The sequence below is a fragment of the Gymnoscopelus microlampas genome, assembly GCF_963454915.1.
Source record: "Gymnoscopelus microlampas genome assembly, chromosome: 8".
NCBI classification, from domain to species: Eukaryota; Metazoa; Chordata; class Actinopteri; order Myctophiformes; family Myctophidae; genus Gymnoscopelus; species Gymnoscopelus microlampas.
Genome location: NC_139945.1, coordinates 19,331,427 through 19,350,854, shown reverse-complemented (window position 1 = coordinate 19,350,854; position 19,428 = coordinate 19,331,427). Strand labels below are relative to the sequence as shown.

At 41.8% G+C, this 19,428-nt stretch overlaps 1 protein-coding gene across 1 annotated transcript in view; it reads right to left on the bottom strand.

Moving 5' to 3' along the window:
* The window catches only part of dnah10 (dynein axonemal heavy chain 10), a gene marked incomplete at its 5' end in the record, with an annotated part of 79,741 nt that overhangs the window by 31,473 nt on the left and 28,840 nt on the right, over positions 1-19,428 (bottom strand). Inside the window, 17 exons of the mRNA XM_084064587.1 lie at positions 485-745; positions 1,403-1,555; positions 4,337-4,482; positions 4,890-5,009; positions 5,310-5,532; positions 6,884-7,015; positions 7,505-7,627; positions 7,719-7,854; positions 8,872-9,030; positions 9,499-9,617; positions 10,392-10,583; positions 11,120-11,266; positions 12,363-12,551; positions 14,538-14,690; positions 15,486-15,620; positions 16,775-16,958; positions 17,160-17,423. Coding sequence (XP_083920713.1) covers positions 485-745; positions 1,403-1,555; positions 4,337-4,482; positions 4,890-5,009; positions 5,310-5,532; positions 6,884-7,015; positions 7,505-7,627; positions 7,719-7,854; positions 8,872-9,030; positions 9,499-9,617; positions 10,392-10,583; positions 11,120-11,266; positions 12,363-12,551; positions 14,538-14,690; positions 15,486-15,620; positions 16,775-16,958; positions 17,160-17,423 — 2,836 coding nt within the window. The remainder of the gene's footprint in view (positions 1-484; positions 746-1,402; positions 1,556-4,336; positions 4,483-4,889; positions 5,010-5,309; positions 5,533-6,883; positions 7,016-7,504; positions 7,628-7,718; positions 7,855-8,871; positions 9,031-9,498; positions 9,618-10,391; positions 10,584-11,119; positions 11,267-12,362; positions 12,552-14,537; positions 14,691-15,485; positions 15,621-16,774; positions 16,959-17,159; positions 17,424-19,428) is intronic.

Genomic DNA, 19,428 nt, shown 5'->3' with positions numbered 1-19,428 from the left:
TAGGCTCTATGCAGAGCAGCCATAGTATCACTTCCTTCACAGGTGTTGCCAATGATACTAATGAAGGCTCTCTTCCATTAGAGTAGAACAGTGGTTCTCAGACTTTTTAATTTCAGTGTACAAATGGAACCAAATGGACCCTTACGGGTCCATTTGGTTCCATTTGTACACTCTCAAAGTTACACACCCGTAAGGGGTCCATTTGGAACCCCCTCAAGCAACCACAAGGGTCCCTGAACCACAATTGTAGACCCACTGGTGTAGCAGAGTGTTTCCAGTGAGCCAACGTGCACAATGTCAGCACCCTGACTCTGTTTGACCAGAATGGAACAGAGCCTTCATTAGTATCATTGGCAACACCTGTGAATTTCTTCACAATATGGCTGCTGTGCTTAGAGCCTATTCGACTCCCAGGAGGTTCAGGTGAGTGACGTTCCAGTGTGCACTGCATTGTGAGGTAGACGGGTGGGTGGGTGGTGCTCACTTTAGTGTGGCCATTGATAATGGAGGCGTAGATACGGTGGAGGGACTCCTCCTCTGGGAAAGGGCTGTTGAACACGCTGAAGAGGGAGATGAAGCGAGGGTCCACCTCGTTCCTGCCGCCTCCCGCTTTCCCCATGGCCGCCACGAAGCCCAGGTCTTTGAGGAGTTTGTAGTTGAGCTCCTTCTCTCTGTTGTACATGCCTCCTCGGTCCAACAGCAGCTTCAGCAGCGCAATAGGCTGCTGTGTGCCATACTCGTCCACCTATAGGGCGTAGCGTGGAGCGTACATAAGTTTGAGTTTGAGATTAGTTAAGGTGGAACATAGTGGTGGAAAAAGTACTCAAATGTTTTACTTAAGTGAAAGTATCAATACTGCAATATAGAAATACTCTGTTACAAGTAAAAGTCCGGAATTCTAAATGGCATCATAACGTACTTAAAGTACCAAAAGTAAAAGTACTCAATATGCAGAATGTCCCATTTCAAGTTTTCAAATGTATAAAAATCTTTAGAAAATAGCAGATCTAGAAGCCCACAATGCGTCACATCGCGACGCATTGTGAGCTTGTAGATCTGCTATTTTCAAATGGCCGAAATGTATATACAGTAGGGCTGAAGTGGTTAATGTATGTTTTGTAATAATAATCAAAATCTGCAAAGTAACTAGTAACTAAATGTTCAAATAAATGTAGTGGAGTAAAAGTACAATATTAGGATCCGAGATGTAGTGGAGTAGAAGTAAAAGTATTGGAAATTGGAAATACTCAAGTAAAGTACAAAAAACTCAAAATTGTACTTAAAATTGTAAGTAAATGTACTTAGTTACTTTGCAACACTGAACATAATATGGACAAACAAGCACAGGGACCAAATGCAGGCTTGGGCAAAATGGAAAGCGATGGAGAGTATCCGTGAATACCCGTGGCATGTTCAGGTCGTCCATAAAGACCAGCAGCCGCTTCCCCATTGGGGGGCCGTATATCTCTTTGGTCCTTTTCTCCACATTGGCCTCCAGGTTCCTCTGCAGGTCCATAGAGGTGGTCCTCGATGAGAAGTTAATTGTCAGTGTCATCTGGAAACAGGGGGGAAATGGTCAGGGACGTGCACAGATAGACTCTCGGTGGTGCTAGAGCACCTGCCCTTTGCCCTCTTGACCAGAAGTGCCCCTTTGAAAAAAAGGTTTACAGCAGGGGTCTTCAACAGGGGGTCCGGGACCCCTTGGGGGTCCTCAGAGTTACTACAGGGGGTCCGCCAAATCTTTATGTGACATGATTTTTCTTTTTACCATAACCACTCGAAACCTAGCATCCCTTTTCTGAGGAGAACCTTAGCCAAAAATAGCAAATCTACAAGCCCACAACGCCTCGCGTTGTGGGCTTGTAGGCCGGCTTGTAGATCGGCTGTAGTGGGCTACAAGGCCGGGCTTGTAGATCGGCTATTTTTGGCAAAGAGGTATAGGTGTAGAGGGAAAAAGAGCAGACCAAGTAAACAAAAAAAAGTATGATTTACTTGAGCACCTGCCCCTCAAAATGTCTGTGCACGCCACTGGAAATGGTTAAAACTGCGATCCATCACTTTTTTGTGTGAGAACCTGTGTTGCCAGATGGGAAATCTTCAATTATCGTACCGGAGGCTTAAAATGATCGTATTTGAAAGAAAACTATCGTACACAGCCAAAAAGAAGATAAATCACAGGTGTAAATATATGTAATTTCACCAAGATAAATCGCATTCATTCAAGAAACAACCTTGTTTGAGACTCCTATGAATAAAAACGCATCACACATGCTGCGCAGGCAACTTCCTGGACCTTACCCAAATAAAAGCCTTCAAAATTCACTCACTTTTTTGTGATATGGCGAAATGATCGTGCATTTGGGCATTTTGGGAATTATTGATCAATGATACAGAGGGTACAATTATAGTACAAATACGATAATTATCGTACATCTGGCAACACTGGTAAGAACAAAATGCTATTTTGACCAATCTGTATGGCAGAGTATGTTTATACAATGTATAACTAACACAACCTCGAAAAAGTTAGTGACACCCACAGTCACAAAACTAGAGGGAGCGTAAACAACAATCTGGTACCACCCACCCATAAAACAAACATTGGCAAATTCTCCTTCAACAGCACAGCCACCAAGGTATGGAATAGTCTAACCCCATCCCTCAAAAAATGCAGTTCGCTGGGCTCATTTAAAACAGCCCTAAAAACTCATCTTTCTGGAGGCCAAAAGAGGAGCTGGTACCAGTTTCCCTGTAGACAGGCGACCCCCCCCCTCCCCTTTTTTTTGTACATACTTTTTATTTTATTTTATAATGCTTTTTTTGTATATAATTTTGTATTTTCTCATGCCTTTTTTTGTACATAATGGTATATATTTTTTCCTCTGTATTCTTATGTTGATTTTTGAACTGTTTGGTTGCTACTATATATGTCTATGAAATTAATTCAAGGACCCCAACGGAAACAAGTCCGCAAGGACTTTTTTGGCCGGACCTTTTAGTCAAAAGCATTATAAATGTAACTGTGTTGTTTTACATTCTTTTGCCTAATAAAAAATTCAATCAATCAATCAAACAACCGCTTTGGTTGTATTTAGTCTCCCTGCTCTTCTATTGAGACATTTAGATCCCGTGGGTTGACGAGTGGTACTTCCTGCCCTGAAGGTCAAAATTATAAGCAAGCAAATTATATGAAGGTCAGTTGGCTCTCATGCATTGAAGGAGGCATGAGCTCGGTCCTGGCCTCCCTAGGTTGGCAGAGGGAAGGTAGAACCCAGGATTACATAGACAATTGGCACTGGTGTAAAAAAAATGGGGTTATAAAATTGCGGGATACATAAAAAAATAAATAAAAAAAAAGTACCCAGCATCCGCCTTTGAAATTGAGTCTATATAGGGTCTATATAGGAAGTGACAGTTCATATGAATGGCCTGTAGTTTTCCCGTTTTACCCATGCTGGTGTCAGAAGAAATAACTCTCAATGCAAGCGGATGGGTTTTTGCCGAACTTTAGACTTGATTTTATTACCTTAATAAACATTGTCATAAATACTACATGCTTCCAATCGCTAGTTTAAAGTCTTCTTTCAATCACCATGATATGCGTTTTGGTAAATTATGGTCCCATTTATTTTTAAATTGATGATAAAGTAGGGTATGCTGTAGGAAGGGGCGTGGCTACCTTGATTGATTGGATTGACAAGCTACACAACCAATAGCATTCATTCCCCACCCCCGCACTGGTCCCAACCAATAGTATTAATTTCCGAGTGCATAGGATATGACGCGGTATAGAAAGATGGCGGAGTCTATGGGCGTAACTTTGTCCATTTCTTTTTACAGTCTATGGGTTAAACCATTGGTTCTCAAAGTGGGGTCCGGGGACCCTCAGGGGTACTTGAGAGGGTTCCAGGGGGTCCCCAGCTAAATGATGGATAGGAACCATATGGACCTTATGGGTCTGTAACTCTGAGAGTGTACAAATGGAACCAAATGGATCCTTAAGGGTCTGTAACTCTGAGAGTGTACAAATGGAACCAAATGGACCCTAACGGGTCCATTTGGTTCCATTTGTACACTCTCAGAGTTAAATTAACGTTGATTTTACAATATAAATTGGGGTCCCAGAGATAGAAATGCCATTAAGTGGGGGTCCGTAGCCCTAATGCATGTCAATCCTTGAAATTAAAATGGTTGAGAATCACTGCTAGAGCCGTAAAAATCTTCTCTTATGGGGAGTCCCTGTCTTATCTTTTCAAATGGGGGTCCGCGGGCTAATAAGGGTCAATTTGGGGGTCCTTGATATGAAAAAGTTTGAGAACCACTGGGTTAAACTCACAGTAGTGTCCGCTTTCAGGTTCTTGAGGAAGTTCAGAGTGGTGGCAGTTTTCGACGTCCCAGACTCTCCCACCAGAACCACTGGTCTCTTTATCTTCACCATTTGTTCCAACATCCAGCTGGCTCTGGTAGTGTCCACGGTTGGGACTGGAGGGACAAGAGTGAAGGGTTCAGGCAGTAAAGAAATGTGAATCCATGTCAGTGTTGCCAGATGTACGATAATTTGTACTATCATTTTACCCTCTGTATTGATCGATGTACGATCAATAATTCCCAAAATGCCCAAAAAGTGTGTGAATGTACTAAATTCCCTGGCTGCTGATTCAGGATCCGATTTGGCTTTTCAAAATAAGTCAGTAAATCAGTAAATCTGACCCTAGATCAGTACTTGGAGGCATTAAAACACCGGTCGCGTCTTTCCAGTCCAGTTTCAGGCTTTTATTTATTTAAGCCTAAGCTTAAATTTTAATTCAACATTTCCCATCTGGCAACACTGATCCATGTGTAGCCAAGTCATTGTTTATTTTCTTATGTTACAGTCTACAGACTTTTACCTAGAATTTCGATAAACTTCTTGTCAGGGTCATGGACATATTTGGAGACCAGGGTACTCCAGGGAACCCATTTGTTCTTTGAACCGTCAAAATGGAAATCATACAGAGTGGGCAGGTAACCTGTGTAGAGACGGGACATATTGGGTCATTTATCAATAGTATCTGTATTACGTGAGTTAACCCTTTAGACCGGGAAAGCATCAATTGTGTCATTTTAAGATTTCTTTGGCTATTCAAAAATAGCAGATATACAAGCTCATAGCGTATGCTATTTTTGAAAAATCACTTGATGAGCTTGTATATCTGCTATTTTTGAATAGCCAGAGAAATCTAAAATGACAGAGATAGTTCCCGGATTGAACGGCTTAAATACGTTGACAATCATCTTACATGTAATACAATTCTTGTTTGTTTTCTAACCTGGGATAGAGAGGTCTCCAGGCCCAGTGATGGCTTTCTCGTCATTGATCACGGTTAAGCAGGACCGTTTCTTGATAAATTCATCAAACCTTTTCCTGCTGTTGTCCAACAAGGTGGCCCCTAGAGAACAGTACAGAGCTTCCAGGAAGTAACACTCCAGGACCTCTGCGGCGTATTCCTCAGCCACCAGCAGGGCGTCCAGCATCATGGACAACTGCTTCACCTGAACACACCACCAGTGTTGATTTCGTCGACTAAAACTATAACGAAAAATGTTCGTCGACTACCTTTTTACACTGATGAAAACGAAATAAAAACTAAGCTATGAGTAAGCTATGACTGAAACTAAGATTAAATATATTGACAATTTCGTCAACAAATAAAAACTAGACTAAAATGTTAGTGAGGGACGAGTGGAGAAGAGATCCAGTAGATCTATGTTTGGTTGTTTTATGTTTTGGTTAATGTATTCTGCTAATAACCGCCATCAGATTGAAAATTGCCTAGCCTTAATAATCCCCTCATGAGGGCTGATAATGGTAGCCTGGTTCCAGACGAATCTGCCTTTGCAAAATTGCATCGCACTTTAGCCCTCGGCAGATTAGGTCTGGCCCCCCTCAATAGAGATTTCATTTCTCTCCCTCCGAAGTCGTGAGGGACCAATCAGGGCCCAGTATCCAAATGTGGGCGGGCTTATCACCTTATTTGGAGCAATGACGTACAATGCAGGAGACTCATTTTCAGTTTTTCGCAACAAAGATGGACGCCGCCATAGCATCGATAGTAAACGCGTAAGAAAATATTTATTTTCTAAAAGACAAACAAACATTTGCCCTTAAAGCTTTTGTTGGAAAGAAAGATGTGTTAAGAATAGTTTCATCTGGTTACCAGACTAAATATGAGTGGAGCTATCTTTCGTTGTTTACTATTTCAGCACCGGCGCTTGTGTGTGACGTAGCAGGAAGCACTGCTCTGATAGGTTTTAGGTAAACCAAGAGTCTGTTTGGATCTTTTTGTAACCGCCCCTTGGAAAAAATCTATCGTTGGTAGGGACCAGACTAATATCCACACAGTGTGTCGTGTGATATTGTCTGGCCACACGAGGCTATGATAATGGTGCATCTTCAAAAAACAGGACCATACAAAATACCATACAAACTTGCATATTTGAAAACAAAAAGTTAATCAACAACTGTGTACTTGAATCTGCTGCTGCAACGCGTTATGAGCTTGTAGATCGGCTATTTTCAGCATGCAACCAAGTGTAAAATCAGCCATCAAGGCACCGCCAAGATACATTTTAGTCGACTAAATCAACTGTAGATTTAGTCGACTATAATCTTATGATATTTAGTCGACTAAAACTACACAAAAACTAACATTTCAGATGACTAAAATATGACTAAAAATGAATGTAATTTTATTCAAAAGACTATGACTAAAACTAAATCAAAATTTGCTGTCAAAATCAACACTGCACACCGCCCACAAAGAAAGACATCAACACAAGCACTTTCTGCTGGATGTCAATACAACAGTGATGGCAGCGTTTGAGACGGACAAGATGAACCAACCATGTTCAGATCTGTCTGAGGGAGAATGGTCCTCAGCTTCTGTCCCTGTTTGCCATCAACAATGCCATCCACTATCATGCCAATGGCGCTGGGTACATATTTCTCAAACAACATGTTAAGGTCTTGCTGAACCTGGAGAAAAAACAAAGGCAGATGGAGTTGAGACATGCTTAAAATTACTTAATTAAAAAAATACAAACAGTCGTTGCTGTCGGGCAGAAACCAGCTAACTCCATTTTTCCGCTTTTGAATTTCCTCCATAAATTAGTGCTATTGAACACCCTTTACGTCTGTGTGTTGGTATAAAAAAATGTAACCAATGAAAAGTATTAAAAAGCTCTTCTGACAAAACCAGCTAACTCCATTGGATCCTCAAACTTTCTGCTAAACCAGCTAACTCCACCAAAGGGGGGTGGAGTTATCTGGTTTTGCTGACTCCAGGCTCCACCCCCTTTTGACCTCCAACCTCATTGTGAGCTTGGAGGTCCATTCAGCTGTTCTTACTGTATCAATGATGAACAAAACCTCCTAACTCCACTTTTTGTTTTTGTCATTTCCTGAAGAATTGACATTTTGGAGTTAGCTGGTTTCTGCCGGACAGCAGAGATATGTTTCTCAAACCTTAAGAGGTCTGCTGTTAACCCATTTCTGCCAGTACGGGGCAAAGCGAAGATTTTTGGGGTCGACAAACACCATCCCACAGCGTGACACAGTAGCAGGAGAGGCATACTGCAGATCTCCAACCTGTAAGTGTAAAACATGATAACGGTGCCATAGAATGAGAACCGCAGAACGCCTCATACAAGAACAGAGACATGTTGAAAGTCAAACCAACCTCAAAGACCAGAGCACAGTGTCCCTGTAAACGGATTCTCTCTCCATTGGCCAGAGTGAGCAGCTTGTTGTCGTCCATTACAGAATTCATGTTCTCTACCCACAGTGCATCCACATCCCCATCAAACAGGATGTACCTGAGAATTGAAATGTATACCTTTATGCAAGAGTTCATTTTGAGATTCACGTCTGTATGTGTGACACACACTAAAATGATGTATCACATTTTTGTGTTAATTATTTTATTATAAGTGTTATTTTACAAGAACAATGCGGGGATCAAGGGGCTAGCATCTGGCTTGTAAATTGAGGCTATATAGGAAGTGTGACAGTTCATATGAATGGCCTGTAGTCTCCCTGTTCCACTGGTTTCTACTGGTTCTACCGAGTGAAGGCCCGCCCTCGCTGCATGTGGTTTCAGCCAATAGCATTCATTTCTGTTTGCATTTCGTACCGGATATAGAAAGATGGCGGATTTGAAATCGCTGCAAAATAGGCTTCATTTACAGTCTGTAGAAACCAATGGCGTGACGCTGTCAATATTTTTTGGCAGGGATGCATTAATCACCAGTAGGAGCACTACCAGGAGGGGGCAGTGTGAGGCGGTATGTGCTTTTAAAACTGTGTGGACTCAATCTTGTTGGTAGCAGCTACAACTGAATGCAGTTTGTCTCACCTGTCTTCTACTTTTATGAGTCATTACGACTGTACCGCCCAGCGCACGGGAGGTGTTGCATATACATATCATAAACGTAAATGAAGTCCACAATCATAACACCAGAGGCAGCTCCACTGAACATGTTCAATCCAGATTTGGCACAAACAAGGGAATGAACTCTTTCTCATGCTATGCAACAAAAATGTGGAATGCCCTACCAAAAGGAGTAAAGGAGTGTAAAACCCTACTCACTTTCAAAACGGCCCTAAAGTTTAAACTGCCCTCCAGTTTAGAGGACCTTGTATTATTGTGTATATATATATTGTGTGTGTGTGTGTGTGTGTGTGTGTGTGTGTGTGTGTGTGTGTGTGTGTGTGTGTGTGTGTGTGTGTGTGTGTGTGTGTGTGTGTGTATATATATATCAATCAATCAATCAATCATGCAGCATCGTATGGTGAAATATCTGGAGCAGTTTCTTGAAAATCTAATTTTGTACCTCCTGTCTTTTTTGTCTGTGGGCTTGTTGATGTCGCGGAAGATGTTGGACAGGATGCCGTCAGTCCAGTCTCGAGTGTCAGGATCCAGGATGCCGTACAGCTCGATGACACTCATGGCTTTAGGGTTCAGGCAGTACAGCTTGGTCTGCAAGCCTAATCTGTTGGGTGTGATTGAATTGATTGTTTGAATACTTTATTTAGAAAAGACATGGAAACAGTACATGGAAGTACAATTCACAATACAAGGTCTGCTAAACTCGATCGCTCATAAAAGCACAATGGCTTATTTAAAATTAGATCCCCTCGCACTCAAATCATGATGACATTTAAGAAAACAGACAGATATATACTATATGCAGTAGTAGTGTATATGTACAGTCAGCTTACAGGTTACTGGTATGAAAGACAAGAAATATATACAATAGACAGTTCGAGGAGGGGGCGGGGGGGTTAGGTTAAGACTTTGACAGGGGCCAGTTTGGACCTGATGGTGTTTTTTAGGGCAGTTTTGAAAGTGAGTGGACATTACTCCAATCGTTGGACATTACAAAACGGCATACCACAGTGAGAGAGCTACTACAGGAATCAAGATCACTGAAAGGCGAACAGGGCAGAGCAGAACTTACTTGGACTGGGCCTGACATAAAGTGCTGATCACAACAGACTTTCCTCCTCCAGTAGGACCCACCACCATGGTAGTGTGTCTGGTCATCATGGTCTCATACATCTGTACCACTTTATCCACCTGAAACCACCAGACAGCATGACATACAGTACAGATCAAACGGTCATGGACATCATGTGCCTTAACCCATTCAACCCGAGAACGCATCTCTGTCATTTTACATTTATTTGGATATACAAAAATAGTTTTTTTAATTTAGAAAAATCGTGAAAATTTGCGCAAATCTTTGAATATATATATATATATATATATATATATATATATATATATATATATATATATATTAGATATTTATCATTTATTTTTAAAGCGAACATTTGGCAAATATTTTGTTTAGGGCTGCAGGAAAAAATCGATTCGATACGAATCGCGATTCTCATGTTGGACGATTCAGAATCGATTCTGATTTTCAATTTTTTTTTATTGTAAAATGACAGTTGTGGGCTGAATCGGGAAAAAAAACTATTTTGAATCTGAAAAAAACTTTTTTTAATCGAGAATCGTTTTGAATCGTTTTTGAATCGAAAAAAAAAACCAAGAATCGGAATCGAATCGTGAGATAGCAGACGATTCACAGCCCTAATTTTGTTCCAAGGACCCCCCAGAAGCAAAGATTTGAGTTAGAAATAAAAGCTTAAAAAATATATATATTCAAAGATTTGCTTTAAATATAAGATCAGCTATGAGTTTCTATATCTGCTATTTTTGAATAGCCAAAGAAATCTAAAGTGACACAGATGCGTTCCCAGATTTAATGGGTTACGTAAAAAAAAAAAAAAGGATTTTGGAATTTAGACAAAGCCTTTATGAATAGACTGTGTGCAGACAGAATACCTGATCAGGGAGCATGGTGTATTTCTTCTCCTGGAAGATCTGCTCCACAGCATCATTGAAGCTGGGGTAGCGAACACGGGGACAGTCCAGCCCAGGGAACAGGTCTGAGATCAGCCCCAGAAACAGAGGCACATCCTCAAACACAAACTTAGGCAGGTTCATGTCTCGCAGGGCACGCATAAGCACCACGTCCTGACAGGAAAAGGAAAAAAGGGACAAATGACAGGGACAGAGAGTGAAGAATAAAACTTACTTGAGAGATATTAAAATACTAACTTAGGACTTACAGTGTGAAGCTTACAACACCGAGAGCGATTTGTTCATGCAATGCATTTATTTTCCCTTGCATTATCAACAAAGAAATTCCACTCCACTTAATGGAATTGTGACATTTATTTTTTAGAAGTCGAAGTCGAAAGTATTAAGTAATTTAAAATTGTCTTTTGCAGATAACGATAACCTTCCATATTGTGGTATTGTTTCCTATGCGTACTGCAACCACAGAGACAGGGCCCTAGGACACTAGTAATGTCACATCTACAAACCTGATTAATAATGTGTCAGTTATGAAAATAGATCAAGTAACTTGCTCTTCAGCCATAGCAATTTTGTGTTGTATGTTCATGTTGCTCTTGGTGTGTAACGGTCATTAAAACAAGCCAAAAAGAAACACATTTTCCTTTGTTGGGACAGTAACGTATTGCATTTATTTGAAGGTTTTTTTTTACCTCATGGAGATCTGGTGAACCTCTCTTTAGTTCTCCTGCCATCACCAGAACAGATTTGAGGGCTCGCAGGCCGAAGTCATAATGTGACTGCTTGGACAGTTGCCCACGGGCCAATTTATACAGCACTGTCATCTTCTTTGCTAGATTCTGCATTTGACAAGAATTCAGATTAGTTGCTGAGTTAGTGACTGACAATATGTAGGTGTGTGTGTGTGTGTGTGTGTGTGTGTGTGTGTGTGTGTGTGTGTGTGTGTGTGTGTGTGTGTGTGTGTGTGTGTGTGTGTGTGTGTGTGTGTGTGTGCGTGAGTAAGCAGTGGTGTAAAGTAACTAAGTACATTTACTCAAGTACTTTACTGGAGTATTTCCAATTTCCAATACTTTTACTCCACTACATCTCTGAGGCAAATGTTTTACTTTTACTCCACTACAATTATTTGAAATCTTTACTTACTAGTTATTTTGTAGATTTTGATTATTATTAGAAAACATACATTAACCACGTCAGCCCTATATATATTTTGTCCATTTGAAAATAGCCGATCTACAAGCTCACAATGCGTAGCGATGCATTGTGAGCTTGTAGATCTGCTATTTTCAAAAGATTTTTAAACATCTATCTATACATTAGGAAAAAGTCCCAGTTTCCGACGCCACTGATTTCATTGTTTCAGTATTAACACAACAACAACATATCACATGTCACTACAACACTAGCCACAACGTGCGAGATTCATTTACGCATTGCGTAGTCTACTTTTCATTGCTCACTACACATTTGCCTCCTCGGAGCATAATTAATTTCGTCCAACACAAATTCACCACATTAGCAACCACACCGGAAGGGGAAACCCTTTAGCACCGTTTAGCGTGAGCACAGCCAAGCGAAAACGAAGCGGCGGCCACAGCCGAGCGAAAACGAAAGGGCGGCCATTGAAATGTGTCCATCTACAAAACAAAAGTAGACGCGAGCCCTTCAACCCCCGCTGTTGCTTTCGCTTTCGTTTTGCCTGTCGAAAAACACACCGCTGTTGCAATGAACGTGTACACGCTGTATTGTCGAGTTACAACCGTGCCTGTGCCTCTGCCTGTCTCCAACAGAGCAGCCACCCAGCCACAGGGTTGCCAGGTTTGGCGCGACTAACAAGCAATGCACACACAATTCGTTTGCTTCTTGCACTTTGCTTTTGCTTTCGTTCTCCGATGTGCGGGCCAGGCTACTAGAGCACCGCATGTGTGCGTTCACCTTGGCCATGAGGAAGCCTTCAGAGAAGAGCATGATCTCGCAGATCTGCTGTAGGTCAGGAACAATGACGACCACCGGTCTGAAGAGAGCTTTGACTGACTCTGGCAGCTCAGTGCGCCCGGCGTAACCTGGGTTCATCGTGATGAAGATCCCCATGCGGTCATCCATACTGATCTCCTGGCCCTCAAACTGAAACATACCAGAGGTAGGGTCAGGTCGGGGGTTTGGAGTAGCCCTGAAACAAGCGCTACAGGTACTTGTTCCTGTTTTTTGAAATTTCTACATTTACAACCCGTACATCTACATAAACGTTCAGATTTCAAATATATAAAGTGCTGACCCCACGGCCATGGATGTTACAAGTTAAAACGCCCGGGTCTAAGTACCTGTGTCTTCCGTATTGTTCAATAAAAAGCTTTTTAATCCGATCGGCTGCCATTTTTTCATAGTTATAATGTATCAGAGTGCAGTACACCTCCCAACCAATAGGGTTGTGTAGTTTAAAGCATTATGGAGAACATTCTGAGAAAATGGCCACCCATCGGATTTAAATGCTTTTTATCGAACAATACGGAAGATACGGCTACTTAGACCCGGGCGCTTTAACTTATTACATCCATGGCCGTGGGGCAGAGGTCATCAACATGTCTGTACACAGACAAACGTGTCCGTGACAAGACATGTCTATGTCCGTGGCACTTTTTTTATTTTGAAAAATAATTCAAAATATAGCCTATATATTTTCTTCATTATAATGTAAAAACATATAAAAAATGTGTTTGAATAACTTTGGTGACTCGTAAGGTAACATGCTCATTAATATGTGCAGGAGATTTGTATTGCACATGGTACCTGCACACAATTGCATTGTGTACAGGTCAGACAATTTGGTGTGGTCAGACAATGACATAATTAATGCCAACGGCATGCGAGGGACCATAGTGAAAAAATGGTGCAGGAGAAGAGCAAAAACAGAAGGCATGTCATCTGTTCAGAAGGAGCTATTTGCTACCAAGGCAAAGGAGGGCAGAACTGGACAAGTAAGCTGATTGTCAGTAAAGGTTGTTTACGCACAGATTGATTTATATTATGCTTACTTAGATGAGTGATTCACCACATGCATGTGCACTGAGTCATGCAGATAAAGGTCATAAATCATGACAGTTAGGTGCCTTCTCATTAAACTATTGTGACAATGCATTCAATCAAATGGCATGCCCTTCATTAATCACTCATCATGTTGGCCTACAAATCTTTTTTATTTCTCAAGTTTCCTTGTTCCAGTGCTCCATTGGCATTCTATCCTTGACGTTTCTGTGAGAAGCGTTTAACATGAACTATCAAGTCTAATAAATCAAATCAATTAGCTTGTCGTGTGTGTCTTTTTTCCATTGTTACATTTGCACGCCTTGGACTTTCCCATCAACAGCAGAATACCTGATCACCTTAATGGAATCCACAACTAGCTACCGTACCTTGCCAAACCGAACCAATGGTTTAGCTGGTAGAACTTGATTTGATCTCCTTCTGTACTCAAGTAACACTGTCCTTTGAAAAGCCAGCAATAATAGCCATATGATGTATAATACGCACCCACTCACCTTTGCATCTAAGTGGTCCTCTTGCGATGGAAGCACTGTCTGTACTGTTTTTTTTTTGGTGGTCAAGTGGCTCAGTAGTTAATGAACACATGCTATTGTTTTAAAATGTGCAGCAAATTGGAATAGACCCTATGACCCATTAGGAGTCCAGTATACATTTAGGGCTAGGCCTATGTGTTTTTGGTAAAAAAAAAAATATTTTGCATGTCCGTGGCAAAAATGAAATATTAATGAAAATGTCCATCACAAGCTGCCATGGTGATGACCCCTGCCGTGGTCAGCACTTTATATTTGAAATATGAATATGAGTGTAGATATACAGGTTGTAAATGTAGAAATTTCAAAAACGCGCCATGACGCTTGTGACAGACGAGTGTCATATGAACCATGGCTAGGGTTTGGAGCAAATAGCAATGGAAGAAACAAGCCTTTAACCTAATTAAATCTTGTGCCTTTTATGGCAGGTCTAAAAGACAAGGTTCAAACAGAATTACTGGGTAATATCCACTGTATCATTTTACCACTAGAAATACTTTTGAGGCGAGGCCCTGGATTTGGTCTACATCTGACTTACGCGGAACCTTTTGAGGTGTCTGATGAGAGCATTGCGGATAGTCTGTATCTGGGAGGAGATGACAGACAGCACAGAGGCCTCGATACGGTTGAACTCATCAAAGCAGCCCCAGGCTCCACACTGGGCAAGACCAGAGAAGATCTTCCCTACAGCCTACACACACACACACACACACACACACACACACACACACACACACACACACACACACACACACACACACACACACACACACACACACACACACACACACACACACACACACAGAAATAAGATTAAAGGCAATGAATTAAACCACAAATGATGAACAATAAACAATTAATAACAATGTTACTCAACCCAAAATGGGAAGCGACAGTATAGGGGGAGAAGAGATCACAACACTTTTTTTTTACTGACAACCAAGAACTAACAAATATCCAGTGGTGGAAGAAGTACTCACATTTTGTACTTAAGTAAAAGTATCAAATACTGCAATGTAGAAATACTCTGTTACAAGTAAAAGTCCGGAATTCAAAATTTACTTGAGTAAAAGTACAAAAGTATTGGCATCAAAATGTACTGAAAGTACCAAAAGTAGAAAGTAGGCCTACTCATTGTGCAGTTTTCAAATGTATAAAATGTATAAAAATCATTTGAAAATAGCCGATCTACAATCTCGCAATGCGTCGCTTTGCGACGCATTGTGAGGTTGTAGATCGGCTATTTTCAAATGGCCGAAATGTATATAGGGCTGAAGTGGTTCATGTATGTTTTGTAATAATAATAAAAATCTGCAAAGTAACTAGTAACTAAAGTTTTCAAATAATTGTAGTGGAGTAAAAGTACAATATTTGCCTCAGAGATGTAGTGGAGTAGAAGTAAAAGTACTGAACATTGAACTTAACTACAGTACTTGAGTAATTGTATTTAGTTACTTTACACCACTGAGGTCAGGAGGGCTCTCACCATGTAGTCCATGCCCTCTCCACAGTTGGTCACCACACAGAGGAGGCCCAAAGCCTTGGCCAGGTCTTTAGTCGATTCCGTCTTGCCTGTACCGGCCGGTCCAGCAGGCGCTCCACCCAGGTACATGGAAAGGGCCTGAGTAAATAATATGCACATGCACGCGCGGGCGCACATGCACAAACGCACACGCACACGCACACGCGCACACACACACACACACACACACACACACACACACACACACACGCACACACACACACACACACACACACACACACACACACACACACACACACACACACACACACACACACACACACACACACACACGCATACACACACTCACGCACACACACACAACTAAGTATGAAATAGGGAAAAATCGCCAACCCCCCGACCCCTAAACCTAACCTGCTGAACGTCTAATCCTATACCTAACCTCAACCTGAATCTTTTTCTAATTGTAAATGTATCTCTAAAGATTCTTAGAACCATAAAACACTTTTTTTCTTCTTGTGAGGACCAGGACAATGGTCCTCATAACATAAAGTCTATTCCTCAAATTCTACTATACTTGTGAGGACGTTTGGTCCTCACAAGTATAGTAATACACTTGTGCATGCACGCGCACACGCACGCACACGCACGCGCACGCGCACACACTAAGTAGCTGATTACATTATATCAGTCTAAGTGAGTCATTGCACCGATGAGGCCAGCAGAGCCACCCAGACAGCAGTGTTGATTTTGACAGAAGATTTTTATTTAGTTTTAGTCATAGTATTTTGAATACATTTTAGTCATATTTTAGTCATCTGAAATGTTTTACTGTTAGTCTAGTTTAAGTCGACTAAATAGCATAAGATTTTAGTCGACTAAATCTACAGTTGATTTAGTCGACTAAAATGTATCTTGGCGGTGCCTTGATGGCGTCGTAATGGCTGATTTTACACTTGGTTGCATGCTGAAAATAGCCGATGTACAAGCTCACAATGCGTCGCAGCGCAACGCATTGTGAGCTTGTACATCGGCTATTTTCAGAGCGCAGCACCCGAGCACAACCAAACATAACATGACTTGTCTTTTAGTTCTACTGGATCTCTTCTCCACTCATCCCTCACTAACATTTTAGTCTAGTTTTAATTTGTTGACGAAATTGTCAATATATTTAGTCTTAGTTTTAGTCATCATGGCTTTGTTTTTATTTTGTTTTCGTCAGTGAATAAAGGTAGTCGACGAACACTTTTCTTCATAGTTTTAGTCGACGAAATCAACACTGCCAGACAGACCTGTGTGAGGGTGAGGTAGATGCGGTCTGTCAGCGGGGTGATAACCAGACGGCCGTTCAGACCCATGTACTCGTAGCCGTAGGAGAACGCGGCGCTGCACTGACGCACAAACAGATCGTCAGGCTCCCGGTCCCAGTAGAACCTCAGCTGGCTCTGCCACTCGAACCCACGGGCGTCCATGATACTGGGGGAAAAAAGAGAGAGGCGAAAGGACCATCATTGTCTACTCTACAGCTTCATAAACGTAGTCTATTTTGCCATTAACCGCTTAACCCATTAAGACCGGGGAGTACGTACGTATTGGGGGAGTTGCGTCATGATCCAAGGACAATGGAAGTTGTAAACACCAAACAGTACAATCAGAATAAATGATTTTGATGCTCACCTGTCAAAGCTGTCCACGATGTCTCGGGCGTGCACGTCGATAATGAGGACGGTGTTGATCTTCCGCCTGTCGTTCTTCGTCATGGGCAGCACGATGCGCGTCACCAGCTCGTCGATCTGCCGGTGCATTTTGGCGGCGAAGTTCTTCAGTGCCTGCTTGTCTCCCTTCTTCAGCTTGTTGAAGACGTCCTCCACCTCCCAGGTCCACCACACCTGGCTCCCGGCCAGCACCACCATGCCCTGGTACTGCGTCATCCAGTCGACCCTGAGAGACACGCCGGAGGATTATTACAACCTTGTACGTCTACAGCTCGACGTCTACAGCTCGTACAGAACGCTGCCGCTCGCCTCCTTACTGGCAAATGGAAGCGTGATCATATCACCCCGGTCCTGGCCTCACTCCACTGGCTACCCGTCAAATTTAGAATTGATTTTAAGATTTTACTGTTTGTTTTTAAAGCCCAAATGGGCTGGCACCCCAGTATCTGTCTGATCTCATAGAGCAGGGGTTTTCAACCGGTGGTCCGCGGACCACTGGTGGTCCGTGGAGGTATTGCAGGTGGTCCCTTTTACTTTTAATAACTTACAGGAGTTCTTACTGTATGGTGTGTGTGTGTGTGTGTGTGTGTGTGTGTGTGTGTGTGTGTGTGTGTGTGTGTGTGTGTGTGTGTGTGTGTGTGTGATATGAAATGTGAGCTTACCATAATCACAGTAATCCTTAATCATATTCCATCATATTCAAACAAAATCACTGTATTTTATTAGATATTATATATTGATAATATAGCTATTTTCTCCAGCTCCCTGTGGTGCAGGAACCCCCCCACCACTATTGTGTGGGGTGGGTCTATGATGGACCCACCACACACAATAGTGGTGGTCCCCAGGTTGCTCTTAGTCAGGATGGTGGTCCCTGGGTCAAAATCAGTTGAAAACCCCTGTCATAGAGCCATACACCCCAGCCAGGGCCCTGAGGTCGGCTGACCAGCTGCTCCTGGTTGAGCCCACAGCTAACTACAGGTCCAGAGGTGACCGAGCCTTTGCTGTGGCCGGCCACAGCATTATTTTACAGCAAAGTGTAAAATAATGCTTTTTAGCTCAAATCTAAAAATGACACAGATCCAGGTCTTAATGGGTTAACTCTGTCTGATTGTATAACCCTGGCCCTTACGTTTGGCCCCACGTCTTGGCCTAATTGTGAAATGTTGTTTTTATTCTTTTTTTTTTATTTTATTTTGTTGTTGAATTGTGCATTTGTTTTCTGTTTTTCTTGTTTTTAATCTGACTTGTACAGCACTTTGGTTGACCACTGGTTATTGTAAATGTGCTTTATAAATAAAGTTTGAGTTGAGTTGAGTCAGTGTTTCCCAAACAGTGGGTCGACTCGCGAGTAAATGTCCCTTTACTTTTCATTTTCTACATTTTGTTTTTAATTATTATTATTTCAAAAGTGAAGTAGTTATGTTATTTTCCTAAATGAAATGCATAATATTCTTCTAAATAATTGCACAAATAAACTGAAACATCCATGACATTCCATAAAAATAAAAAAATAGATAGTGAAAATTGTAGGGAAAATAGCCGATCTATAAGCTCACAACAAGTCGCATCGTGAGGCGTTGTGAGCTTGTAGATTGTATATTTTCACTAATTTGAGTCCTGGGGAGACATGGGGAGACACACAGATTCCGTAAATAGACGACTCAAAAACCCGAAAAGTCGTGCATGAGCCACGAATCCCACGGTGAAATAACATGGATTGCAACCAGGAAGCAGAGCAGTCCCCACAAGATGATTTACCATTCTGTGCCTATCGGTATATACAGTAACTCAAACAGCGCTGAGTAGGCTCAAGCGAACGTCGCAACGTTCAGCATGGCAACTTGCTCGCTTTAGCTCGCTCGGTGGTGCACACACACACACACACACACAAGGGCATTAACAGAATAATCGAATATTCAAATATTCGACAATCAAACCACTATTCGACAACTGTACATCAAAGTCGATTACCGGTATTCAAAAAAAAAAACAGTTTTCAGTGGCTTTTCTACAGCAGACACGCAGCTGTGAGCTCTGGTGTTGGTAGTTTTCCTAATGCATTCATGGTTGATTGTTGTCAAATCATTTCATACTGTACTGTATGTGAAGTTGTGCCTACGGCTGTCCTCTAAGAGTTGACATGTCGGGCGAGGAGCCTGACGTCAACTCGCGAGTCGTCAATGCCATTGGCAAATTATTATTAATATCATTTTTTTATAATCAAATCG